Source organism: Carassius gibelio, chromosome B6, assembly GCF_023724105.1.
Source record: "Carassius gibelio isolate Cgi1373 ecotype wild population from Czech Republic chromosome B6, carGib1.2-hapl.c, whole genome shotgun sequence".
In the NCBI taxonomy this organism is placed as follows: Eukaryota; Metazoa; Chordata; class Actinopteri; order Cypriniformes; family Cyprinidae; genus Carassius; species Carassius gibelio.
This window is the reverse complement of record NC_068401.1, coordinates 2,712,342-2,740,322: the sequence shown is the minus strand read 5'-3', so window position 1 is coordinate 2,740,322 and position 27,981 is coordinate 2,712,342. Positions and strand designations below refer to the sequence as shown.

The window sequence follows — 27,981 nt, the reverse complement described above, 5'->3', positions numbered from 1 at the left end:
AGCATTCCACACTTCAGGGGCATCCCAAATCACATAATTTAGCACTAATAGTGTGAGTATTGTGTTTAAGCTGAAAATTCCAGAAAGAAAAATTTTGCACTTTAAATGCCCGGATGATGCACTTAAGTAATAAAGTGTAGAATGTTGAACACTTCATGCCCTCAACTGTAGCAGCTTTAATTACGTAGCGAGGGAGGAGGGGCTATCAAACTCCGTTTATAAGTTAAAGAAAAAACTTATATAATTCATATGGTCGACTACATAGGTTATAAGTGCATAGTGTAATTTTCGATCAAGTGCATCATCCGGGTATTTGAAGTGAACCTTTTCTTTTTTTTTGGAATTTTAAATGTGAACACACTGCAAACCCTTTTTATGAAACATCTTAGAATAGTGCATAAGTACCCAATTTGGGACGCACTTTTTAGGCTACATCTTGTCGTTACTAAAGCATTTAAATGCAGTTTAAATCTTGCCTTTTTATTTTCTGAAAATAAAAATCGGTTTAGTATGTATAGGCTACTTAAAATGCCGCTCGCCCACGCCTCAGAAGGCTACTCGCACACTTCTTATCGACAGTGACACTCGACTGTGAGTAGCTACAGTGTTTATATACAGCATAAGTGAGCGTGATGCTGAGAGCTCTGCTCTCTCACTAGTCACTTGAAACTCTGCAGGGGAGGAGTTGAGTAGCACCACATGGCTAAGGCTATAAATCTGGGGTGACCCATCTTCAGACTGAGCCGAAGGACTTACTAGGTCAGAGGGATCCCAGAAGCGGACAAGCATGCCGGCAAAACCAGCCCCGATAAAGAAGTCGGCTAAAGCCGCCAAGAAGGAGGAACCGGCACCGGCACCGGCACCCGCACCCGAACCAGCGCCCGAGCCCGCTCCCGCACCTGAGCCCGCGCCCGCTGAACCAGCCCCCGCCGAAGCCGCTCCAGCGGAGGCAGCACCCGCTGAACCAGCCCCGGCAGAGGCACCTCCTGCTGAAGCACCCCCTGCTGAAGCCCCACCAGCCGAACCTGCTGCAGGTAGCTACTGAGTGTGTACAGAGACCCCAACTACTTTAGGTTATATACATATACACAAAATGGATGAATATAAATTATATTCACTATTTTGTGTACAGCTTATGTACTATCACTAAATAATTTCATTTCTTAATGCATTTCTTAATGCATTGTTAAATATAGGCTACTAAAATGAATTTGAGACAGATAATGTGCACATTCATACAGTCTGATTCCATTATCTGTGAATGCCAGGAATTGCAAAATGACCAGAAATTGTTTGACGTGTTGATATGTAGGCTAGGGTAAATATTATATATATATAATTAAATCTATTCTGTGCATGCAAATCAAGCCTCAAATATTTGGTACATTCTAAACTTTAACTAACATTTAGAAAATTACTTGCTGGCCACATTGCATTTGAAGCCACTGCAAACGCTGCTGAAGTCCCCCTACTGCCTTCATGTTGACTCGCTAATCTAATCAATGCATTTTTCTAGTAAAGGCAATGTTAGAAATGATCCTATTTTATATTGAAGGTACTGAGTTTGGAAACTCTGTGTACTGAGATCATATTTTGGATCATGCCAAAACCTGACCTGAGCTATTATTCAATAATTTTTGACAAAACTAATACCTGATGATCTATTATATGCTGCTTTTATTAATGTGCCCTGCTTACTTAACACCAGCTGATGCTGAAGCACCCCCTGCTGAAGCCCCACCAGCCGAACCCGCTGCAGGTGTGTACGGAGACCCCAAACTAAATGCGTGGATCTTAACAAGTGCATTCTAAATGGATACTTTTATTGGGTGAATATCTTTAAGGAAGAGCATAGCTTTTCTTAGCGCAGTAAAATCAGTTATATTTAAGTCCAAAATTGTAAGAAAAATAATAATGAGAATAATCCATTCATAATAATCCAATTTAAATAATAAATCATCACAGTGATGGGAACATTTTTATAATTTATGTGTAATAAGAATTACAAGAAAAATGTGTCATTTACTTTATGCAAGATAGTTTCTTTTATCTTACAATGATTTGGTGAAATATGACCCTGCCTTTGTAAGATCCATCATTTGTAATAATACAAATGCAAACAAACAAACCGATTAACACATGCATGTTGTCATTTAATAATTACCTCCTAATGCATGAGAACTTAGTGTGCATTGCTACTGGAGCCAAGAACTCTTGGTAGCTACTTGGAAAACATCTGACTACAGCTGATGGTTTAAAAAAAACACAAGTGAGCATTTACACCTGTTAACCTCTCCTCGCTTCCACACTAAACTGATCATAGCAGCTGTTCACCCTGACCTACTCCACGCCTATTCTGCTTTACTTTTGCTCTACTTCAAGTATGCATTTGATTTCCAGGAATTACTTGATTTATTTTGCCTTTTTGGATTAAAATGCATTTTAAAAAAATAGCACGGTAGCCATAGTTTCCATAAAAATATCATAATGCGACTGTTATTTACCTGTAGTGAAAAGGACTGTAGCAGTTCTATGGTAAGATGAAGATACTCATGATGCACCATTTGATTAACATGCTACTCCAAGGTGCCAAATGCTATGTTATAGTACTTTTCTCTTTTGCGCTTACTAAATTTTTTTTTGTAATGTGTCAAAAATCGAACAGGTACCAGAAAGATTTTGCAAATGTTCATCTATTAATTTATGATTTACAGTGGTAACAATAACTGGTGATATTTTCTTCGAAGCTGTGGTTAACAAGGTGAAATGCAATCAAATTAAATAGGTTTTTAAAATTGTTTTAGTGTCTTTAGAACATAAAGCTTAATGTGAGCTTCTACAGAAGCTCAGTTCCTTAATCTTTCACTATAATGTGCGATCATTCACAAGAGAATCTGTTCTGCTCTCTAACAAAAGCAAAGCATGCCGTTCACCACCTGTGCAATTGTTATTTTAGCAGCAGCTATATCCACTGAGGTATTTAGGGCTTGCGGCAAACGCAGACAACTCTATTTACAGTCCCACAGAGAGCTTAACTCAGTGCATAAAGAAAATAATAAATATTTAACTATGATGTTTTAATCACCGAGCCCAGTCTTTTGCAGTCACAAGGTAAGTGTGTAATTAAGGGCAATTCTTTCGTGATGGTTGGTTTTAGAAATATTCTTTATATTAAATGAAATAATATTTAATTCCTTACTGTTTATGCAAGGTTAACTATACTAAAATTATCTTAAACAGATTAATCCAGTCTGATTCCATTATCTGTGAATGCCAGGAATCACAAAATGACCAAATATTGTTTGATGTATCGATGCGTACTTGTTTCTGTTTTAAAAAACTATATTCTGTGCATGCAAATCAAGCATCAAATATTTGGTCCATTCAGACATTTTACTAACATTTAGAAATTATTTGTTGGCCACATCACATAAGAAACCGCTGCAAATGCTAATGATAATAGCAAAACAGCTACTGTAAGTTTATTTGACAAACTGTATTTGTCAGTCAACATGAAAGACAAAATGCTCGCAACCCATTTTAAAAGCATGTTCAGTGTGTCAGTATTGCCTTCATGTTGACTCTCTAATCTAATCAATGCATTTTTATAATAAAGGCAATGTTTGAAATGCACCAATATTATATTTAAGGTACTGAATTTGGAAACTCTATGTGCTGAGATCATATTTTGGATCATGCTAAAACCTGACCAGAGCTATTATTGCATAATTGTTGACAAAGCTAATGCCTGACGCTCTATTATGTGCGGCTTTTATTAATGTGCCCTGCTTATTTAACACCAGCTGATGCTGAAGCACCCCCTGCTGAGGAAGTCAAAGCACCTACACCTCCTCCACCTGCAGGTAAACCCACGGGAAATCAAAACCGCTTCAGATCACAGACGTTCTGTCATTACCAATTGAAACATCAGTGTCTGATTTTAGTTTGAAATATGAAATGCGTGTTTTCCTCTCCAGAGCCCACCAGCGAGCCTCTCGAGCTCGGAGTTGAGGATGTCAATGACACTTCCGTCACTATCTCATGGAGACCACCAGCCACCATTGGAAACTCTGGTCTGGATGGATACACTGTGGAAATCTGCAAGGAAGGAAGTGAGTCTGATAATGTCAATTAAAAAATTCTAAAATCCAAAGCCTTTTCATTTGATTACGGTGTCTTGCAGAACTCATTTGCATTCATTTCCATCTTGAAATGCCACCTCACAATACCATACCCTAAATTAAATTCAGCGAAAAGTTCATTAGCATTTTATTAGCTGGTCAAAGCTCTCAGCTGCACCTGCCCCCAGTATGTCAACAGAAACATACACCCACCTCAGTTGTGTCCCTATATGGAGTGAGGCATTTCTAGAAGTCTGACAGCAGAAGAGCATGGCTGGTGCGCTCATGTCAGTCGCACACACATAAATACAGAATGCTGATACAGCCATTAAAGTGCAAATACATTCTGAAAAAAAAAAAAGTATATTCACTCACATATCGATTTGTTATGGGGAAAAAAAACTGACTTGTTTCAATTGTCATTTTCCTAAAAAAAATTATAATAATAATGTAATAATATTTATATGCCGAATTATATTATAAAGTCACATTTTCTAAAAGCTTTACAATGAATGTGAAATTATTTAGCAAATCGATTTTTATTATTATTAATAGAATGCAATACAATTATTAAACGTTCTTAATATTTTTGTGTATAATTTAAATAACACATTTAAAATGTAAATTTTATATTTTTTGGAATAATAATACTTAAAAAATATTTTATTTTATTTTAAAATTGGCATTCCAAAAGCTTTACAGTCAACGTTCTCAATTAATCAAACATCATTTGTTATGATTGTTAATCGCATTGTTAATTGTTAATTGTTAATATATTGTTATTTACATTTTTCCTTTCAAACAGCTTAAAAATCTATTAAACATTTTTTGATAGTTCTTGGGATGCAGATCATATTGGATGTTCTTGCAACTAATTTGTTTTTTTCCATCCAAGCTGGTGACTGGAAAGCGGCTAACGAGGAGCTGACTGTGTCCTGCCGTTACATCATTAAGAACCAGACCACCGGTGACCGCCTGAACATCAGGGTGGTGGCTGTAAACCCTGGCGGCCACAGCGCTCCTGCAACTCTGGCCGACGCTGTCCTGGTCAGAGAGGTTGTGGGTAAGTCAACATTTTACTTCCCAAATACTGTAGCTTTAAGTTAAGTTATAAATTGAGTTTCCTTTGCTTGGCCACAGAAAAAAAGCACAACCAGGGATATAAAACAACAATGACCAAGCAGAAATCCACATGATTTATTCATTATTGATATAGCTGCCAAATAACCGCGGTGGCATTCATTTAATATTCATGAGCCGTGCTGAAAAGTTTCATAATGTGTTTCATAATGTGCATCCAAAGCCAGTCTTCCTTAGACCAAATAACTGTAAATGTTGGAACATAGAGTTACCCAGCCATTGCTGCTCTAAAGATCGGGGGCCACTTCTCAGGTCTCAAGTATCCCAGACATCAGAGCTATCTCGAGAGGTGAAACTGGTACCACGTCAAGCCCACTGCTCATGCTGTGTTACAGGGCCCCCTAATTGGCTCTGAGAGGTTGCCAGTTGTGAAAAAATAAATGTAAATAAATCTAACTGACAAGTGTCTGGCTTAAGCGCAAAGATGTGTTGCCTTAAAAACCCTCTTAGATCAGACAGCAGTGTTAAAAACACCAGAAAAAATATATTTTTGCTAGAAAAAAAACTTTGTTGTTGCATGACTTTAGACTGTTTTTAGTAGTGCTTTTTAATATTGGTTTTTCAGTACAAATTAAATGTAATAATCCCTACAAATATCCATGTTGACTATAATTTTGTTTAAATTTGAAACACATGTATAATGCACTTAAACACTGACTATCTACACACGTGCAAACACAATATTGTTCAACTAAAGTCCAAGTATGTCACATTCGGCCTCATTATCGCAGGAGTTATGTAAACTAGTTTTTGTGCACGAATGCTTGCAATCACTTTACATACTCTAAGGGTGTCTGGCGTCTAAAGAAAGAAATCATAAATGTAGAATGGAAAGTCAAGCTGGATTGGAATGTAACTTGAATCCAGTCTACACAGAAGAGGGGGAGATAAATTTTGGCAGATCTCCGATTAAAGGTCTTCTTTCTGCATTCCCTCCAATGCACAGAGGCATGTCATGAATTGTTTTTCCAATAAGAAAAGCCTCTGTTGCATATCCTTGGAAAATAGTTGGTAAGTGCTGTGCATTAACAAGGATTATGGGAAGGTTTTACATGGCTTCAAAGCCATTGACAGCTAGCCACCTGGACCAGTGTCAAGCTGCTTCCTTTAGGAGCGATGGCGACAAGTGTAAATGGGTCGAGTCGGAGGGTGGGATGCATTTCCCAAATGTTCTCGGACTTTCTAAAGGAGTCAAGTAGCATCTAAGGTTACCCCAGGAGACTTTTTAGCTCACTAGAGATGCTATGTTTATTTAGAGGCATGCTGTTGCTTGTACGCGTTAGCATCCGGCTAATGCTTCAAGGAGATTCACCTTTTTACATGCATTGCAGCTTAAAATGCAGACTGAAATGCAAAAGCTTTTAATTCCATTCATACTGAAAAAGTTCCATATTTTGTGGCGTGGATTAGCATCCATTAGAAATCAACACTAAACTGCAACTCTAAGATGCAGCCTTTGAAATTATTTGTAATTCAGCAGTTTTAATGTAACTAAAGCTCTCCATCATAAGTTATAAGTGGCAGGCGTGTGATAAGACTGATCTATTTTAAGCCTTGATGAGTCCAACAGAGCCACCATTAACTTGTTGGCTAGCTTATAGGGTGTATTAGCGTAATTGACTCCTTATAATGTGTTTAACTTCAGTGCTTCTGCATATGGTTTTGCAAAAGATTTTGGTAGTGTTTTTTTTTTTTTCTGTAGACTGTTTAACCAACACAAGATGCAACAGACTAACTGCAGCTCAGAATGAAATTACAGTTAGCTTGCGCTCTGGAAGTCAGGGTCACGTTAAGGTTAGCAAGTGAGTTTTCTGGTTCAATAAATACTGCTATCCTAGCTAGCAATGAAAGTTCTCAGAACTTTGGCTAACATTCTCTCTTTGGCGAGATTCTCAAAAATTCTTACAAACAAACATTCTTACAGTAACGTTAATAAAACGTTTGTTCAGAGTTATCTGTAACTTTTATAATCTTCTCAAAACATTATTTATACCTGTATATTGTTCATGAAACTTTTATTTCTTTAGAATTTTAGTTGGACGCTAATGTGATATTTTTTTAAATGTTATTGTTTTCTTTTGTTTGTTTTTTCGGAATGTTCAGAGAACATTCAAAAGTAACATTCCCACAATGTTTACGAAATTATGGAATGTTTTCTTTACATTTACATAAAAAAATACAAAATATATATTTTTAAACAATAAAAAAGGGATGCTTTAAATGTTCAGGGAATTTTTACAACTTTATGAGAATGTTTGTGTAATATGGTAATGTTGTATTTTTATAAATTTAGGTTAGCTGTTAATAAGGCTAGTGTTTCTCAGTATTTTTGAGATGACTGACAAAAAAAATTACAATGAAATATGCTTGTTTTCACAAGTCAATAAAATTTGCATGTATTTCTTTATAAAAAGTTCTTCGAGCAACTGAGCTTGCGCACAAAGAAGATACTGTATAGTTCTGTTAAATCTCTGAAGATATAACATAAATCAAATAATCATATTATGTACCATTTTTCCTCTCTACAGATCGCCCCAAAATTCGTCTGCCACGTTTCCTGAGGCAGCGTTATGTGAAAAATGTTGGAGAGAAAATCAACCTTGTTGTTCCCTTCAGTGTATGTACTCTCTTGACATTTGTTAAATTTACTGAAAAAGCATGATTATGACTTATTGTTTTTAAAGGTAGCTTAACTCCTGCTTGCTTATTCATGTTTTTGCCAAATGCCAGAACTTTTAACAGGACACGGGCTAAATTTGGACTAAAAATACTTCAATTTAGAATACTTTGAATAAGTATGCTGACATACTACTCTTACTCAAATAGTATGCTGTTTCAAACACACAGTTTAGGAAGTTGCATTGGATTTGTCGCAGGGCTGGCCTGGTACTATATATATATATATATATATATATATATATATATATTAAATAGCCAGTGGCCTTGTGTATATATCACAGCCAAGATTTACTGCTTTAACCCTAATCACACCCTCATAAAAAAGTACAAACAAGCTCCTTGGGTCAAGATGTTTGCATTTGTAAATGTTTATATATATTTTATTGATAAAATGTATTGGTGAAATGTCTAAAGGTTTATATTTAACATATGACAATCCTTTTTTATTTCTGAAATTGTATATGTAATGTGTGGCAACCTTTGTTAAACTAATTCATTTGTAACTAAACTTAATTAATTAATTATTTTTATTATTCGTTGAGTTATTTAATTTATATCGTTTTAGTTATCTAAAGTGTTCTTCTGTTTTAAAAACAATAAAAAAGAAGTATTATTAAGCATATGTTTAGAAAGAGTATTTCTTAAGGATTATGGAAATAATGTTTAAAAGAATGTAGTTAAGTGTGAATTGAATGCAATGTTTTCTGACACGTAATTGCACTTAAATGAAAATTTTTACAATTTAATTTTATATTAAATATAACAAATAGGGTGCTTTTTTTAAGCAAATTTAGCATTTGAAATATGGCCATTCTGGCAAATGGACAAGCATTTATGGTTACTTTAATTTTAGTAAATTAAAAAATATTTTTACATTAGATTTAATATTAAATAAAAACCACAGTTAAAATTAAAATCAAGTATTTACATGTGCTTGAGTATGTTTATCAACAATCAAAATAAGTGTACATACGTGCATAATAAAATATTTTAAACGAAAGGTTTCATGTTATTACTAAGTGTACCTTTTAAAAGTGCACTTAAGTGTGTTAGGAAACTTTCTCTTTAACTATAATTAAATAGACTTTTTTTCATTATTACTGCATAAATCTGCAAGTACACGTTCTTAAAATATATATTTACTGTATATAATTTGAAAATATATTTTAAGTGCACAATTTATAGAATTATTTAAACTTTGTGATTAATTGGACTAAAATAAGAATGCATGAAGAAGACCACCAGTCAGTATATTCTAACTCTGTTTTCAGTTAATATATCTGGAAAAAGTTGATTTTGTCAAATAAATTGCGGCTAACAGTCTCATTTTTTTACCTGCAGGGCAAACCACAGCCTGTTGTGTCATGGACAAAAGATGGCCAGCCTATAGATACTAAAAAGGTGAACATCCGCAACACCGACAGGGACAGCATCTTCTTCATCCGTGCCGCAGAGAGAGCCGACTCCGGCGTGTATGAGATGTGTGTGAAAGTGGACAGCTTTGAGGACAAAGCCCAGGTGACTCTGCAGATTGTTGGTAAGTGTTCGTACATACCGTAGACCATGGTTTATGTCAGTTTTTTTAGTGAGTGAGGTTTTTTTTTACAATTTACTTTGTTGACCTGTTTACCAGAGTTGCCTGGACCTCCAGCAAGCATCAAGATCGTGGACTCCTGGGGTTTCAATGTTGCTCTGGAATGGACTGAACCCAAGGATAATGGAAACACAACTATCACTGGATACACCATCCAGAAGGCTGACAAAAAAACAGGGGTAGAAGCTCTTTCAAAAATTAGAAAATACCATGGTATTAATGTGATTTTTTTTACTTGGTTAACATTGCAATAGACATTTATTTTGTTTGGACGTGATGCCATGTTTTAACATGGTATTCTTGAAAATGCCTTGAAGTAAAATGTAAAGACCAAGCTTAAGGAGCCATTCTCGTCAAATGCATGTTTGCATCTAAAAACACTAATGCACCACTTGCCCCGCCTCAAGGGTCTTCTGATTGGTCCACTGTTTGCCACTGACAATGACGAGTGTTAAAAGTTGAGTTGCCAAAAATGTGGCGCTCATGTGAGATGCTGACATCGAGACTCAAGTGCAGCCGTCATACTTGAACATCTAGCACATGCAACATGCTTACATAAAAAACAACAATGGAAAACCATTTTTATTGGTTTTACAATACTTTTTACTATCCAAGCTCAACATACAGAGACAGCTATAATTGAACCATTCATAGTTTAGATTTCTCCCATTTGAAGTTTTTTGAGTGACCCGTCTGGTCCTCAACATCAGCACTGCTTTGAGCAATAGGGGTGGGATTGTGTTTATTTTTATCAACTGCACAGTGTTGCATGTTCATAAAACTGTTTTGAAAACTATGTTTATTAATGCTGTTCCTCTCTCTGGCACTAGTCAGCCCGATGATCTAATTAACTGTCAGTAGTCATGTCTGGAGTATACGGACCTGTGCTGCTGTCTCTCCACAGGACTGGTTCACAGTACTGGAGCATTATCACAGAATGAATGCCACTATTTCAGACCTGATCATGGGTAACACCTACATCTTCAGGGTCTTCACTGAGAACAAGTGTGGAATCAGTCAGGAGGCCACTGTTACAAAGACCTCAGCCACCATCCAGAAGACAGGTGAACCAGCTTTGCTGCATCTTGTGGATTTGACATTTGACTGTTGAATTGTGTTTCTCATTTACACACACAGACACACACACACAGGCTTTTTTCCTATGTGACTAGCATTCAATTGACAAATAATTTGACATCGACCGGCATCTTGTTATTCGTACTTCACTAATCTTCATCATGTGTTTTTATAGGCATTGACTACAAGCCTCCAGAGTACAAGGAACATGACTTCAGCGAGGCACCCAAATTCACCACCCCCCTGGCAGACCGCAGCACAACTGTTGGCTATAACACCAAGCTGCTTTGCTCCGTTAGGGGATTCCCTAAGGTACATGGTTTTTCACGCACACATAAGCAGAACTAGAGTGCTGGAAATAGTTTTCAGCATGTTCTGTCAAGGTTGTGAACAAACACTGTTCCAGTAACATTAATAGAGCGTTCATTCAGCTTTATCTGGTCTTTAATAATATTCTCAATACGCTAGCACAAAAATATTATTTATACATTGTTTATGGGATGTTCTAGTTGGACATTTGTCTAACATTTTTTAAATGTAGTTAGTTTCAAATGGTTTAAAGAATTTTCAAAAGTAACAATCATAATGTTTGCAAAATTCTAAAATGGAACTTTCTCTTAATGTCGTTTTTAACCAAGAGAAACATTTTAAGTTTTAATGTTTTATTAAAATATAAGTTTTGAGATGATTCAAGAAGGCTTAGTTATTTTATTTTATCTAAATGAATTGAACTTTGATGCACCGCATACTGTATGTATGCATGGTTTTTAGTCTGCATGCAAATATTAAACTTTAATACTCAAGTTTTAGTGTACTGTTTAAATGGTAATTAGTGTTTACATGGCACATGCATTTCTGACTACATCTGAATGTGGTTTGTTTGAGAGATCTTATTGCCGAACACTCATCAGATCACCTGAAACACTTCAGGTGTAAACATCATCCGTTCATTTTCTGAGCAGTCCAGCCTCATTCAGTTCAGTAATGTGTTACATTATTGTAAAGATGGTGTTGATGGGTATTTTGTAAGGAAGTGTCAACAACAAAATCAACACTTAATCCATCAAGTTCAGTGAAGGAATCTGCCACTAACATGCCACCAGAGATAGTGCAGCTCCTAGAGGGGAAGATAACTAGACCAGCGACAGATAAGTGGGATTCCTACATCACTATGACGGGGTGAGCTTCCAAACACCGATGGATATGTGGAGGCCATGACACTGGGATCAGACACACGCATGGATGAAAGTGTACAAAATGAACACTCTCCAAGTGCCAAATGCTTGTAAAAATTGCTTTGGTGGGAGGGTAAACACCCAGAGGCTGCTAACTTTATAAGGAAATGTGACACAATGCCTGTTATTTTGTTGTGTAGCTCAATGGTAGCTCATATATTAAATATTTCCATATTAGCCTAAGCCACCAAATCAAAATTGTTCTAATTTGTCTTCCACTCGTAGAAAAATTTGAAAATGTTCCAAAAGCGTTTTTTGCAGTGATGCTATTGTAGAAGAACCATTTTTGGTTCCCTTTAAGTGAACAGTTCTTAAAACAAAATTTCATGTTATTGATAAGAATATTTTAACCCTTTAACTGTCACCCCCGTCCCGTATACGGGACGTCTACGTTTATTTCACTATATTACAATCAAATCTAATCTAATCTTGACAAATTATATATTGTTGGAAAGGCCTAAGACTCCTGAATATATGTTTTTAATCTAAATTATAACAGGAGTTTTGACCTTTGTTTAAAATAAGACTTCTTCATTGCCTTTTTCTCTATCACATTTTAGAAATCATCAGAAATTATATATCGACTGAAAATTTAAAATCTCAACATTCTTCCTTTAAAACCCATTTTAAAATCAGACATTGCATTACCATGTAAATGTTGCATCAAAATCATGTTACAAAATGTTTTCAGTCATGAATTATAAAAATGTAGGTTTGTATCATGCACATTCAAGTCTATCTTCAAAAAAGTGATTGACAGTTAAGGTTAATAATCAAAAGAACCATCACTTCCAATAAAGAACGGTCATTTTTAGAGTGTGTCATTGGCTGTTGTGTGATAAAAACAATTCCAGTGTCTTTGTCCATCATTTATTATTGTATTTTTTGTACCAATTATTGACTGAAAATGTCAAATCTTTAGTGTTTTCTGACCTCTTTGCAGCCCAAGATTCAGTGGATGAAGAATCAGATGATTATCGGCGATGACCCCAAGTTCAGGCAAATCAACAACCAGGGCATCTGCTCCCTAGAGATCCGCAAGCCCGGCAACTTTGACGGTGGCGTCTACACCTGCAAGGCCAAGAACGAGCACGGAGAGGCCTTGGTGACCTGCAAGCTGGAGGTTAAACGTAAGTGACACAAGTGTGTTTTTTAGGTGCCTGTGATAAACTTTGGAACATGCAAAAAAAGGATTCCCAGTCATGATGGGTTTGTGATAGTCTCAGTCTTGATTGACAGCATAATGAACTAACTAAAAGAGAGATTTCTGTACTTGGAAATAGTATGACTGTGACTCCAATGCCCAGAAATCCATGAAACTGTCTATGGAGACTGAACGCATTATCTAATTATGCTCAGCTCCATAATATTTTATGGAAGTGCAGTGGCTGTGAAATCATTTTCTGCATGTAATCATGAACGACTGGAAAAATTGTGGCATTTTTTTTTTTTGCTGAATTGAATTACGTTGCATTTAAATATTTAATATTATGTTGGTGTTTTGTGCTAAATGCACATTTAAATCAGCTCTTTAGATTTAATCAAGGCCACATTTAAAGGGATTCAACATCATGCAGACATGTTTGACTGATAGAAAATCAAGAACATTTTTCTGGTGCTGAAAAGAAGCTCTGTATGTTAAAGAGAAAATCAAATCATGCTGATTCATGGAATGATATAAAACATTTTAATGATAGAAACAAATGATATGGGGTTTATATTTAGAACTGAAATGCAAGTACAGTATGTCAAATAGATGTCTAGGTCTATCAGATGATAGTGTAATGATAGTCAGATGATCTTCAGTGTGTTAGAAACCGGTTGGAATCATTCCATGCTGACTTATCAAATAGAGCATCACTTTATTGACGTGTAATATCAGTGTAATCCAACCTAAGATATGTTAATGCAAATGTAGCTTAACCCAATCCGTGTTTTTATGTTTGTCAAGTTATCACTCCAAATGCGCCTTCACTGGGTCAGATTTATTGTTAATGTAAAATGATTTACACCCTTCTGAAAGCAGAGAAGATGAACATGTCAGACAGAACAAGAGTTGCACATGTCTGAGATAAAACTGGAGTGTCGCTGGATGGTTAACATGCGTGTTTATACGGGTGATAACTTTACGGACATTTATCCCACGCGTAATGTTTTGACTGAACTGCATTCTTCCTTTGGTTCCCAACAGAGCCTGTGATTGCTGATGCTGATAAGAAATAAGTTCAACCCCCACATTCATACAGGTCAGTCTCTATTTTTAGATGTGTTCAGGAGTGTAAATGCTGCTCTTTGAAATTTTCTGTTCGTATAAGAATCCTGAAATACATCACATATTTTTATGAAGCAGCACAACTGAACTGTTTTCAGCATATAATCTGATAATTAACAGAAATGTTTCTTGAGCAGCAAATCAGTATATTAGAGTGATTTCTGAAGATCATGTGACACTGAAGACTGGAGGAATGATGCTGGAAATAAAGCTTTGATCACAGGAATAAATTACACTTGACAAAAGATTACAAAAGAAAAAAGTTAATTTAGATTATAATAATATTTCATAATATTACAGATTTTACTGTATTTTTTAAGCAATTAAAAACAGCCTTGGTGAGACTTTTGAACTATTATACTTACTTATATTTTATACTTCACTCAGTATTTCATTTAGGGCTACAAAGAACCTAACTTTGCTGGAAAACTTTTTTTTTTCTCACTGAAATATGTTTTTGGCATCAATAAATATATTATAAATATTTAACAATTCCCTCTCTATTTTAATATAATAATATATAAATGGAAAATTTGATACAGTTGATTTTGTCCAATAATACGTTTAAATTGTATGTTGAATTTTTATTTATTTCATATATATACATATCATTTTTTTTAAATAATACTTTGCTAAGTGTACTGCGTTAGACTAACTGAGACTTGTCATATGCACTTACATATTGTTGCTCTTTGTTAGTTTTGATTCCTTCTATTGTCCTCATTTGTAAGTCACTTTGGATAAAAGCGTTTGCGGCTAAATGACTAAATGTAATGTAAATTTGTATGTTTATCATGACAAACATGTTTATCATGTTTGTCACAAAAAATTTAACATAAAAGAACATTTTTTTCTTTGGAAAAGGAGCTTTGGATTGCCAAAAAGAGACTTGGTTCTGTGTCTATTTGGGTCTTGACAAGACATCTGTCTTCCCCTCCGAGCCTGGCCTTACATGGGGGACACTAAACTTGGAGATTGCGGCCCCTGCTGCTGGAAGTGTCCGAGTGGCAATTCCCCATAAATTAAACTTGTTATGACTCTATACGTGTCCCAGCAGAGAGACTAAATTACATCCACCTGACTGTGCACCGTTAGACCCCTACTGCTAGATCTCACCACAGAACACAGTAAAACATGTTGCTTGGATTGTTAGAACTATTTCAGGCCGACTGACACCTGTTCCTTGTTCTTCCTCTTTGCATGCACTCCAGTCCCAAAGAGGAACAGAGAAATGTGGGATCCCTCTCGAAAGGTGAGAACTCATTTCAGAATGTTCCAGCTCCAACATCAGCTCTGATAAGCTACTTTCAAAGCTATTAAAAAGCATGCATGCAACAACTTAGTATCAGTTGAATTATATATTAATGGTAGAATGTTGATATCCTGTTTGTTGGTAAAATAGTTTTCAATTCTAATTATTATTTTATTTTTATTATTATTATTATTTATGTATATATTTTTAGTGCCTGTAGTGTCTTTATTTTTATTATTTATAATTATTTTATAGTTTTCTCCCATTTTAAAATGGTGAATTTAATAAATAATTTCATTAATAATAACAAGAAAGCACATGCAGAGGAATATAGTTTTTTAACGATTTGAATGGTTTAAAGCAGTGTTGTTTTAGTATTACTGATATACTTTTTAGTTTTTGATAATATTTTAATTAGATTTTATTTTAAACTGGTGTCAGTTTAGTTTTATTTATTTATTTGTTCGTTAATTTTTGTCTATATATTTTGTTCCTCCAATTTTACAGTGGTTAAAGTTGTAAATAGTTCATTGTATTTTTAATAATTATAAGAAGAAACAAGATCATTTTAAAGCAGTGTTTAGAATCATTCATATACTATCAGAGTTTTTGTTAATTTTATTAATTTTAGATTGTATTAGTTTAGTTTCCCTTCAGATTCACAGTTTAAATTGTTTGCCTTTTTTTGTTTTAAATATACCTATATATCATTTATGAATGTTTATTTTGTATTATTTATTTGTAGTTATTTTAGTAGTTTAAACAAATGTTATCTTGGCAAGTAACTAAACTTTTTTTATGCATTTTATTTAAGTTTTCATTAACGATAAAGCAGTTTGGTGCATTAATATATTAATATGCAGTTCAACTGATATGCCATATGTAATTTTTTTATTACTAATTTGACTCTTTCTTTCACTTTTGTAGGATTGTGAAGACCTCTTTTGCTGATGAGAAAAAAAAAAACATGTATATATGAAATAAAAATCTATATAAAAATAGAAATTTTCCTCCCATTTCATAATTGAATGCTTGGTCTCACAATAATGAAAAAGCACATATATTTATTATATGCACGTTTAGATCAGCAGCTGCCTGCATGTATTGATTCTTGTCTGTGTATCGCCACACATACTCCAGTCCAGTGATGTACCTCAGATCAAGTCCCATCCGGACCCTCAGGAGTGTTTGATCAATTAAATGATAGTCTTTCACCCACACAATGTCTTTTGTCATTTGTCTTAATGTCAGTGCACTGAATGTAACATTTACAGGAACGTTCAGGACTCAACAGACCGAGTGACCCTGAACACTGTCTGCAGTGGAGCCTGAATAGGGTGACATTCATTAGTATGGAAATTATTTATTTCTGTGACGCAAACTTTGTACAGACACCTTCCCAACCAGTGGAAACTCAGCTGAGAGCAGACGGGTTACTGAAGGTCACACACACACACACACACATGCATGCATGTAGATAAATGTGTCTGAGAGAATGCAAAGACTTTGAAAGCACTATGTGCTATATGCATGATGTTCATTATCGACTTCACAGGGTTCCTGTCAGAGAAACCTAAAGCCTAATGCTTATTTAGTTTGGCCAGCATCATGAAAGCTTTGATTCAGTTCAATGTACTTTACCTTTCTTTTTACTAATGTGTGTGGGTTATTATATTAATTTAATCTTTTTACATAATCATAAACACATTGTTTTCTAGTACAAATAGTTTTACTTGTATTTAGTTTTGCTTTACTGTGGCTAATAAATCGGTCATTCACCGAAAAATATAGCTTACTTCTGCATTGTAATAGAAATCAAAATCTTCTCTAGAAAAGATAGTCTAGTGAATCCAGTCAATCTTGTTTAAAAGACAATTTTTTTTATTTCAATATAGATTTTTATATATATATATATTTTTATAATTAAAAAAAAAAGACAAAAGATGCTGATTACAAATGCAGTACAATGCGTTTGCATGAATGAACTGTTGAGATGTGTGTATATTTCTAAACAGTAGATGGCAGCACCTTTACTGTTTTTAGCTGTTAACTCTAATTAATATTATATACAGCAAGTAATATACCAAAGCATAGAAATACTGATGCCAGCATGATGCCACCAAATACTGAGAAAGTTGGAGAAATAATCATTTCTTATTTTTTATCCCACTATTTTCTTTTTCAACAAAACTGCATTCTGGGATTGCGTTATTCATGAAGATGCATGCAATGCTGCCTTTGTATAGCATCAGGACAAGCCTATAATGTCTTAAAATGTGGCCTTTAGAAAATATTCCTCTACAGCTGTCCTCCACTTGAATCCTAATTTGTGAACAAGGCCATATCTTTATGAAATCTGGGTCTAAAGTATGCTACACATCCTTGAGGTACTATGTAAAAATCTGATACAGTGTATTTCTATGTAGATTAGCAATTAGACGATTTTTTTCAAATGTTCTTGACAGACATTTCCTATGCTTATCAAAGCAGTTATATTGTGAAATATTAATAAAAATATAAGATTTTCTAGATGAAGTTGTTATAAAATGTGATTTTTTTTTTCCTGTGATGCAAAGCTATATTTTCAGTATCATTACTCCAGTATTCGGTGTCACATGATATTTATATTTTATAGAAACTGTGAAGTGTTTCATTCAGCATTCTTTCAAAAGAACAGCATTTATTTGAAATGGAATCTTCTGTAACACCTTAAAAGTCTTTACTGTAACTTTTGACCAGTTTAATGCGTCCTCAACTCAAAGCTTTTATTTAATTTTGTTAAACAACCTTTAACATGACCCAGTCACTCAATAACAGTGAATAACATAAAGACTGTAGATTCAAAACGCCACCAGAATCCATCACAGCGTTTGCTTTACCTCTAAACCCACACAACCACTTGACTTATTCAGTGTGGACTGAACTTATTAGATCTTTCTTTTCATAAGATACTCAGAAGTTTGATTGAATCTGAAGCTGATTTCATCTGTGGATTTTCACAGCTGCCTGTGTCATATGAGTCTGCTATGTTTGAGGTCACGGTGCACAGTCTGTTGAGAAGGTTATATACTACATGGAAGTGCAGAAAGTTGAAGAAATGCCAATTTGAGCCCAGAGACTGGGAGCTGAATCTGGTCAAGGAATGCTGCTGGATTGCTATAGGACATAGCATGATTTGAAATCATTCTGAATTAATCTGCATAAAAATCTGAAGAAAAAAATCTGTCTATAAAGAACTTGATTTACATATACATACTTCATCCAAAAACGAAAATGTATTCCCTGCAGGCCATCCAAGATGTAGATGAGTTTCTGCATCAGAAGTAGATGTTCATGTAGTAGATGTTTCTTCATCAGAGTAGATTTAGAAAAATTAAGCATTGCATCACTTGCTCAGCAATGAGTCCTCTGCAGTGAATGGGTGCCGTCAGAATGAGAGTCCAAACAGCTGATAAAAACATCACAATGATCCACAAGTAATCCACACCTCTCCAGTCCATCAGTTAACATCCTGTGAAGACAAAAGCTGCGTGTCTGGATTATTGTTATGTGTTTATCAGCTGTTTAGACGCTCATTCTGACGGCACCCATTCACTGCAGAGGATCCATTGCTAAGCAAGTGATTTACAGAAATGCAACATTTCTCCAGATCTGGGTTTGGGTTGATAATCTGTGCTGCAGAGTAAATATTCACCACTCCTCAATCTAATTAAGAAATGATGACTTTTCTGTTTAATTATCAATAACGTTATCATATATTGTCCAATCTTTAACATCCACAATCTTGCAAATGGAAAACCAGGATACACATCTAGTTTCCAAAGCTGTGATGAACTGTAATCTGATAACATACGCAGCATTCCTCACAGAGATGAATGATGGAGCCGGCTGTATTGTATCAGGTTTATGGTGCTTGTCATTCGGGGCGGCATCACTATTGTGGCATCGCAGCTGGACAAACAAATGATGCTCAATGGATGTTCTGTCTACTGCAATAAGAACTGATGATATAGAGAAGCACAGACAGCACTCAGCTGAATTTGAGAGCACAAAACGCATGCTGACAACAGACTGACATGTATTTCTAGAATATGGTTTGCATAAACAGCCTGTCAATGGTGTTTTGTAATGAGATAAAGTCTTAGTCAACATCTAACTTGAGAACTGGAAAGGAAAAGTTGTATAAAGTGCTCTGGGCGGTTGCTACAGCGCTCTGGAATCTAACTAGGCAGCTTCTAGGCAGTTGTAAAATTGATTTGGGTGGTTTATATTTGTGTCTCATTTTGAAGGCTGCACCCTCAGGAAGTTGCATTTGTTGGCTACATATTTCACTGGGCACCATTACATTCCAAAGTAAGAAAGAAATGACAATAAATTATGCCTCACAAGAAATAACAGTCAACTTTACGTTGGTTACTTTTCCAAACCGAGACATCCTCGATGGGGCCTACAAATGCGACCTCTGGGGGCGCAGCCTTTGAAATTAGAAACTCGTTTTTTAGCATTGTTTCTAAAGTATTTATTCATATTTTAAATTAGCATTTATATTATACATTTTGCTTTATTTTCTTTTTTTTAAACATTTGTAATGTATTTAACTCTATATTGCCTTCAGTTTCAGTCATAGTAGTCCAACTTACATGTTTTATTAGCTAACATTTTATTTCAGATTTTTCATTTCGTTTTATTTTATTTGTTATTTTAAATTTGATTTTTTTTTTCATTTTATTCGTTTTATTTTTTTAAATACAAATTCTAAATATTTTTATTAAGCTCTAATTAATTTATTTTAGTTTTTATGTTAGTAATTTTAGTACTTAACCTTTAGCCACAGTTTGTACAATAAAAGTTGTTATACTTATCAGACCATCATAATTAAGTACACTAAACTGTAATAGCATGCATCTTATCTCTGACACGCACAGTATTTGTACTTTTAAATTAAGCACCAGAAGCACTGTACATTTTCTTAATGCATCCAAGGAATTCTTGCTCCGTCATGCAGCCTGAGTTTTCTCCAGTCAGATATATAGCGCTAGCTGGCGAAAAACTGCATCCCACTTTGCCAAAAGAGAGCTCTGCAGGCACAGAAACAGGATGACTTGGACATCTGCCACGGCCCGGAAGAGTCTACTGCTGCCTCAATAATAATAAATCCAATCATAGAGCTACACCCGTTTGACATTCATAAAACCCAGCTGACACTCTACAGGATTCTATGTAGGTTATTACATCGCCAGTTTTCTAAAGCACCATGTGTTTATGTATACCTGACAAAAACACAGATATAAAAAGGAATAAAAATGACGCAGTAAATGGAATGCACTTTAGATCTTCTAGAGCATTAGTTTGGTTTCTGTCTAGTTGATTAAATCCCTGTAATGGTAGAAGCTTACACATACTGTGTAACTTCAGGTTTGGAGTTTGTTTTTCCAAGCTGAAGGAATTCTTAATCATGTAGAAAGAATCCAGGCATAGCGGCTCTACCCCTTGGGCCAAAGGCCTGACTTTATTTCATTGATTTTAGATGTTGACGGATTGGACTCCATCAAACCCATTTAATTAGTATTGAGGCACCCGCCTGCAAATGGAGATAGACTAAAGGGGGTGGGGGACTAAAATAATTCAGCTGATCTTTTTAAATATCATACAGCACAGCTAACAAGCACCTTGTAGAATTATATAATGAAACTACATGAGTTTGTCTCCTACTTTAGGGAGGAAACACAGCACAGTTCATTAGACAGTGACGCTGCGAGTCGGTCTGACAGTGTAAGATATGGTGACTGTGAACTGCTTCTATTATTATGAGGTTTTGGAGTGTGTGGACGGATTGCTCTGCTGGAGAGTGAGTTCTACAGCAAGTCCCATCAGTCTTTAATAATTTACATAGAGCACATTAAGTTACATGCTGCTGGAGCGCAGCAGGCTGGAGTCAGGGCAGGGCCAATGAGTCATTATATTTACTGCAGACAAGGAGCTTTAAAATATGCCATTCATTTCAGTGTCATCTGGTCAGTTTGCGCAGGCTCCACCGGAAGTAAACGCAAAGTGGAGGCTGCCATCTTTAAAACTCTCAGTTCTATGATTGGATGATTTGCCAGCTTTAAAAAATCTAAATATTTACTTACTTGGTGAATGGTTATGAATTATATCATAAAGTAATATTTTACAGATTGAACAGTGATCAGTGAAGCAACATAAGTCAATGGTGTATACCCTAATATTTTATGTATTGTCTACTGATTAGTTAGTTGTATGAATGACATGTTACAGTGTTTAGTTGTAGGCTCCCAAATTGCCTTTCATCTCTGTCTTTCTGGTTAAATACGTACAGGTCACAATAAAATAATTGTTTTTGCTAAAAAGCACATCAAATTTGTGGTGGGAGAAGCATGTCTTGTTGCTATGCTGAAGATATCTGCTGGTTGAAGTCTCAAATACAATGAGAACGCAAATATACACAAAATAGGCTATTTAACTTAAGTAGTAGCTATTTTATCACTTTGTAGCCCTTATTCTTTAGTATATTATTTAAACTTTTACTCAACTTTAATTAATTTAATAACTGACTGGTTCAAGGGTTCACTTGAAATCAACTACTCGCCTATAGCCTACTATCAAACCTTTTCAGAACATTTCTGTAACGTAACAGTAGCGAACTTTGAGTTCACATGAGAGTACATCACGTGATAGTTCGATCAGCTCCGAAACTCGAAGCAAAGGATTCATATTTAAACGTTTCGAAGATTCGAAGACGTTGTTTCGAACGGATCTGTAACTAAACAAATTCCGCAAAGCGATTCGTACGAACAGTTGCTTTTGAGTTATGAATCGGTTCTTTAAAAACTAATCGATTCTCTAAAATAAACACGCCTGTGAACATTGGTCTCAGCGTTGTTAAATCGTGTTCTGATGAAGAACGAAGCTTTTACGGGTTTGGAATGTCATGGGGCTAAGTGTTTAATGACAATTTTTTTTATTTTGGGGTATCCCTTTAGACATGCGAAAAAGAGTGAATTTTATTTGTTGTGTGGTGTTATCAAACCGCTGTCACGTTGTTTTACCAGGCTTCACCATACCACATAAACTGTAGCAAGAGCGGGAATCAGTCTTTTAAATGTCAACGGTTATTTTGACGACTGGTCTTTCTGAAGATGGTGCTTTTTGGAGTTGTAAGTAGCCTATTGTTTTTTTTTAATGTATAAATGTGTTTTATTTTACTAAAAGTAATCCAGTAATGTTAAATGACGCAAAACCTATAATTTTGAATTTAATAAGATGATATTTCGTTTCTGTTTGCATATTTTGTTTTTTTCATTTGATAACCTGTGATCCCGATTGATATATATATATATATATATATATATATATATATATATATATATATATATATATATATATATATATATATAGAAGAATTTAATGTGAGCAGCCAGTCAGTAATGTAAATCTTGCTCTTCATCAACCAAGTCAGATGTTTAGCTCTGATTCAGTTCAGTTAAGTATTCCTCATAATTATTAAAACTTGTAAATGTGTCTTATTGAACTAACTTATCATTTAATTAAAAGAACCGGCTAATAATCTTTTGAAGCATATTTTTTGGTCGCGTTTTCAATTCACTAAAAAGAATCGGCTCATAAGAGTCATTCTCTCTGAATCTTTCCACATTGATCGCCTTGATGATTATATTGTTTAAAGCCCGCGAGGACAGTACAGTCGACAAAGATTTATTGACATCATTTCTGGGTACATACTCACTTTATTCATTAACATTCAGTACCGTTTAACATGTAATGTCTTTTGTTGTTACGCTGAAGATTCATCAGCGCAGCAGCGAGAGAACGCATCATCCTCTGAAGCCATCCGCATCTTTCGCGCTACTCTCTGCAGCTCATTGATTGGTTACTGCGTCTCTCTCTGTCCCTGGCCCCGCCTTCTCGCGTTCGCCTCCCCTCTTCTCCTCTCACTCCAACCTGCAAGATTTTCACAGCTCAGCATTCTCCTTGCATGTAGCTAGTGTAGGTTTTTAAAAGCAGGAGGGGTGGGATGGGTTTCAGAGTGTGCAGTGAAAAAAAAACCCTCCTCACCCAATTGGAAATGGGAGGAGTTTTTATTGAGCCGTGATTGAACCAATGACAGCTCAGTGCCGGGAAATACAGCAGTGAAACACCAGGGGCTGTGGTGCTGAGCAACGATTGCAGGGTGTGAGACTAGAGATGTGTGTGTGATGTGCATGAGAGCATCTTTGCATCTGTCCGAGCTATTGTGTGTGTGTGCATGTGTGTGTGAGCGTGGGGGTGCGTAGAGGAAGACATCAGGGGTGTGTGTGTGTGTGTGTGTGTTTGCACAGGTCTGATATTTCCAACACAACCAGAAGAGGATAAACCAAATGTCCTGATTGTTGTCACTTTTCTCCCCCCCACCCAACCCAAGCTCTCCAAGTGCCCTGCGCGCTCTGCGAAGTTTCTTTCCTCAACCCCCCTCTGCATCACCACCCTCCTCTTGGTGCAGTACATCTCCAGTGAGGATACACACACGCGGTACAGAGGTAAGTACAGTATCCCCCTTTTATGATAAAGCATGCCTTTTATACAATGCAGTGTAACATTTTAATGCTTAGACAGGAATCTAAATATAGTCTTTCAGTCATTATAACACAAAAATCAGGGAGAGGCGGCGTACGGCAGAGAGGAGAGAGAGGGAGATCTTTGTCAGTGAGTGGAACTTTCTCAGCGCAGGAGAGTGCGAGTACGTAGCATCCTAGTGCTGCAGTATCACATTACATAATAGTGGCCGATGTGCGTAGAATAGAACTTGAGAGTCTCATAATTTGTACGCACAAATTGCTTCTCTTGATAACTCAGAGATGCGGTCTGACACATCACTGCTGGCTCTGTAGATCGAGTGTGCATGATCATGAAACACAACTGCAGCTGTTTGTGCACTTTTTAATGTTGTTATGGCAAGTTTTTTTGAATGGTTAATGTGCATTGAAACACTACCATGTTCTCTAGAATTGTTCGAGTTGATTTTCTGCAGACTGTTTGGGGTTGGCGTTCAGCATAGAGCTCGTTACTGGCCGTTTGGCTGCTGATCGTGCCATGTTTTTGCTGATCAAGCTGTTCCGCCGACAACAGGCGCAGATTTACTCGTCCTGTCTGCTGGCAAAGGATGTTATAAACCTGATTACCTTGATGTTTAGGGGAAGTGAACTGCACTGTCTTGTTTTTCTCATTTAACGCGTGAAACGAACTGCGCTGAGGTCAGTTGCAGAAGTCTAGCGTTGTGTGTTGTATTTATTCTTGCTTGTACATGCACTTTTCAAAGGCATCCCAGCAGAGCCGATAACAGCAAAAGGCAATTTAAGAGGTAATCTCATTGATTGCAGTGGTGACCGGTGAATAGCGCTGGAGAAAGACAAATGGAGACAGATAGATGACTGGGAGGTGCCCCGGGCCGCAACGCTTCGGTTAAGTGCTTCGGGTCAGTCCTTGGGAGCACCACATAAAAACAGCACTCGTTTAGATTCAGAGTAGACCTCGCTTTACTCAAAGCAGAGGTGAGACAGAGGAGGCATCGCCGCATTGGACACATTCACACAAACACACACACACACACACTTATGTGTGGAGGCTGTTCAGTGGAGTGAAACCGTTTCCCCTTCCTGTAATAAATCATGCTCCCTTGCTGCCGTACATGGGCCAGTAATGTTTGAAGAAGAACATTGTCCCTTTTTTTTGTTTTACAGTAATGAATAGGACTTGGGTAATAATGACGCAATATCAGATTCAGGACTCATAACTTAACAGACTCCTAATGCACTGTTATTATAAAAGACATCTCGCTCATCATGAGCTTGGGGACGTTGCATCTGGTTTATGTTCTAGTATTTACAGTTTTTTCTTATTTGGAGTAGCGGTGACATACCCAAACCTCTTATTTTTCGATCTATATCTCTCGCTCTCCAGAGTGCCATACGTTTTTAGAAGTGGATATCTGCTTGATGGTTCATGAAATTGAATGGTCTTTGCCTGCTGTAATCGTGTCTTGCTGAAATTGGGATGCGTTCACATAAAACATAAGGGTTTTCCTGTGGTTCTTCTAATCAACACTGTGGGCATGCTTTAAATGTATTCTTTTCTTTCTTAACAAGCTGATTTCATTACTTTCATAAAAGCCACAATAGGATGTCATTATTGTCAGCGAGTCACATAGTCAAGATATAAACAGTACAGTTATGTAGCATACACTTCTGAGAATAAATATAGTGGCAGGCTGATATATTGAGTGTCAGTCAGATTATTTGTTTGAGATTATGGGCATCGCCTGTTGTGGTTTCCCCTTGTGTCAGTTTCAAAATAGAAAGATAGCATCCTCAAGCAATGAATAATTTAGATTTTTGGTGGTTTTACTTTGGTGCATTTTGAGTAAATATTGTGTAAAATAGGTGATAATCATTATCTTTGTTGTATTTAATTAAATTTTATTATTTTTAATTGCCCATCCAAGTGTTTTTATTTCATCTCATTTTATTTTATTCCCTGTTCTCTAGATACTGAGACCCGATTTTTAAATTGGTGAAACACTTCATAGTGTACAATCAAAAGGGCCACGTAATAAAAAAATGTTTGCCATAAGGCAGTGATTTTCAGACTGGACATTTGCCAGGTTCAATATTAATGAAACAACTGATCTGTCATCAGTGATGTTGCACTGAAGGAACCATGAGCAAGCTATTTAAATTAGTCGTATTTGACCAAGCTTTGAAAGCCTTTGTAAACACGTTTTTCTTTTTTTTAATCACTTCCGGTTTTCGTATAGCTGCATTTCAAGCTGCGTAGTAAAGGTGTGGTAGTATCATGTTCTCACTCTCTTTTTTTACCTACCTTCTCTTTTTTTTTTTGCCGACACAGCTTTGCTTTAACAGCATCTTCATTGTCACATCAATCACTCCTCATGTAATGGCTTCATAAACTCTGAGTGCTTAAAGTGGACAATGCAGAAATACAATTCCTTGTTTCACAATTCTAGAGCTCAGTCACAGCAGCTGTTTTGTCCACTACATCGGTTCATTCACAATAACAAAAGGGAAGCTCTGTGGTTTGGGTTTATTTGATATACTAATGGATGTGATTGTCACTGCAGTGTTTAGTGAAAGCCAGAATACAACCAGTGAGTCGACTCTTTTAAGATTCATTCAGTGACACTTTCTATCTATTATAAATCATATGCTTAAAAATTCATTCTAAAACAAAGAATCATTCCATCATGACTGAAAATGTTGTACTGTTCTTTTTAAAAATGTACATGTTGCAGATCTACTAAGAGAAGTGTTTTAGCAATGTTAAGCATTTTTTAAGCATGCACTTCAATAATAATTTTCACACATTTAAAAAAAATTGAATAATTAAATCTTTAATAATGTTTCACTGCATGAAAGTGAACAGCAGTGATTCGTTCACAAGATTCACAATACTGATTCGTTCACAATATAAATGCCACAACTGAACTCCACACACAAAAGGTCGCATTTAAGCAGCGATCTTCACCTGTCCATCTGATGACTCAGAACTGATGATAGAGCAGCAACCGAGTTTGACGTGTTCGTGACAGCTCCATAACATCATATTTAGTAAGGACAGCCAAGGTGCTGGGCTGGTAGATTCAGTGCCCTCAGGCTGTGAGATGTTACAGCATGCTGACTAAATCAGATGAGGAAGGTGTGTGTGTGGGAGGGTTAGAGAACAAGAAAGCAATATAACAGTTCTATGATATTGACCCTTTGCTAAGCTCCGCCCTCTTTGGTTACCATTGCTCGCACAGATAAGAGTTATTGAAACGAAATGAATTGTGAACAGTGTGATTTTCAGGAAAATGTGTATATTATTTTTACATTGAGAACATTTGTCTTAACAGAAATTGTTAAATTACACAGTAAAATAGACTGAATCAGAAAGGAAAAGAGAAAAGCCTTATTTGAAAGTGTTTAACGAAGTGTATGCAAAAATTAACTTTTATAAAAATAAACAATAAAATGTATATTTAAAAAATATTAAAATACACAACCTTTTAACACTTTATTTGATAAAATCTTTCAAATTCAATGTAAAGCTATTTAAAGACAGAACTTTCACTTGACTTTCATTTGAAAAGAGTACAGTGGACGACATGATTGGTCAGTTACATTTTAAAGGCGGGACTTATGTAAGATATGTAAGATATCTGTTTTCTGGACTTTTATTGGCTAAAAGTTGTCTCTTCTTAATGATATTATGATATTTGACAGGCAAACTGATAGATAGGCATTGACCTTTCTGCGATTGTGTTTTATGTAGTCAAAAGTAAAATCTATTATGATGGAAATAACTCTTGGCACTGGTGGCATTTGGCTTCATGCTTATTTGAGTATACTGTCTTTTGTGTGTTTGTGCATGAGGCAAATTATGTATGCATTCTTATAAAACGTCACATATTATATTTGCAATTACATAATCTTGCAGCAATAACCCGTCAGGTGAAGCAGCGGTGCTTTAAAACGAGGCGTGAATGCTAGCAAATGGCTGGGTGGATGACTGTGGGCCACAGCGCTTCAGGCTAACATAGACTA

The 27,981-nt window shown here is 35.9% G+C and overlaps 2 protein-coding genes across 6 annotated transcripts in view; both read left to right on the top strand.

The window, feature by feature from the left end:
- The first annotated feature begins 65 nt into the window (after window positions 1-65).
- mybphb (myosin binding protein Hb) lies at window positions 66-16,593 on the top strand. Of its 3 annotated transcripts, XM_052557995.1 has the most exons (14): window positions 733-1,034; window positions 1,709-1,759; window positions 3,804-3,863; window positions 3,978-4,112; window positions 5,017-5,184; window positions 7,790-7,878; window positions 9,282-9,477; window positions 9,574-9,713; window positions 10,439-10,598; window positions 10,787-10,923; window positions 12,790-12,976; window positions 14,038-14,092; window positions 15,330-15,370; window positions 16,298-16,593. In XM_052557995.1, exons 1-12 carry the CDS (start codon window positions 788-790, stop codon window positions 14,067-14,069), a joined length of 1,602 nt encoding a protein of 533 aa, XP_052413955.1. In that variant the 5' UTR covers window positions 733-787; the 3' UTR covers window positions 14,070-14,092; window positions 15,330-15,370; window positions 16,298-16,593. The 3 variants fall into 3 exon arrangements, with proteins under 3 accessions (XP_052413956.1, XP_052413955.1, XP_052413957.1); XM_052557996.1 differs by lacking the exon at window positions 1,709-1,759 and having other exon boundaries at window positions 66-1,034; XM_052557997.1 differs by lacking the exons at window positions 1,709-1,759; window positions 3,804-3,863.
- A 5,723-nt stretch (window positions 16,594-22,316) lies between these two features.
- LOC127959024 (synaptotagmin-2) overlaps window positions 22,317-27,981 on the top strand; it is a 40,442-nt gene continuing 34,777 nt past the window's right edge. Inside the window, exons 1-2 of one of the 3 annotated variants that reach the window (XM_052558027.1) lie at window positions 22,317-22,545; window positions 23,808-23,922. The gene's annotated coding sequence lies outside the window, so the exon portion shown is untranslated. Of the gene's footprint in view, window positions 22,546-23,470; window positions 23,923-27,981 lie in introns of those variants that run through there. The other 2 variants (XM_052558028.1, XM_052558029.1) reach the window with 2 other exon arrangements.

What these genes read in the sequence shown, in the direction of transcription:
- mybphb (XM_052557995.1), top strand. Translation starts at nt 788, where the DNA reads ATGCCGGCAAAACCAGCCCCGATAAAGAAGTCGGCTAAAGCCGCCAAG. An exon ending in ACCAGCCGAACCCGCTGCAG is followed by an intron (nt 1,760 to 3,803) that starts GTGTGTACGGAG and finishes ATTTAACACCAG; the next exon opens with CTGATGCTGAAGCACCCCCT. An exon ending in AGCCACCATCCAGAAGACAG is followed by an intron (nt 10,599 to 10,786) that starts GTGAACCAGCTT and finishes GTGTTTTTATAG; the next exon opens with GCATTGACTACAAGCCTCCA.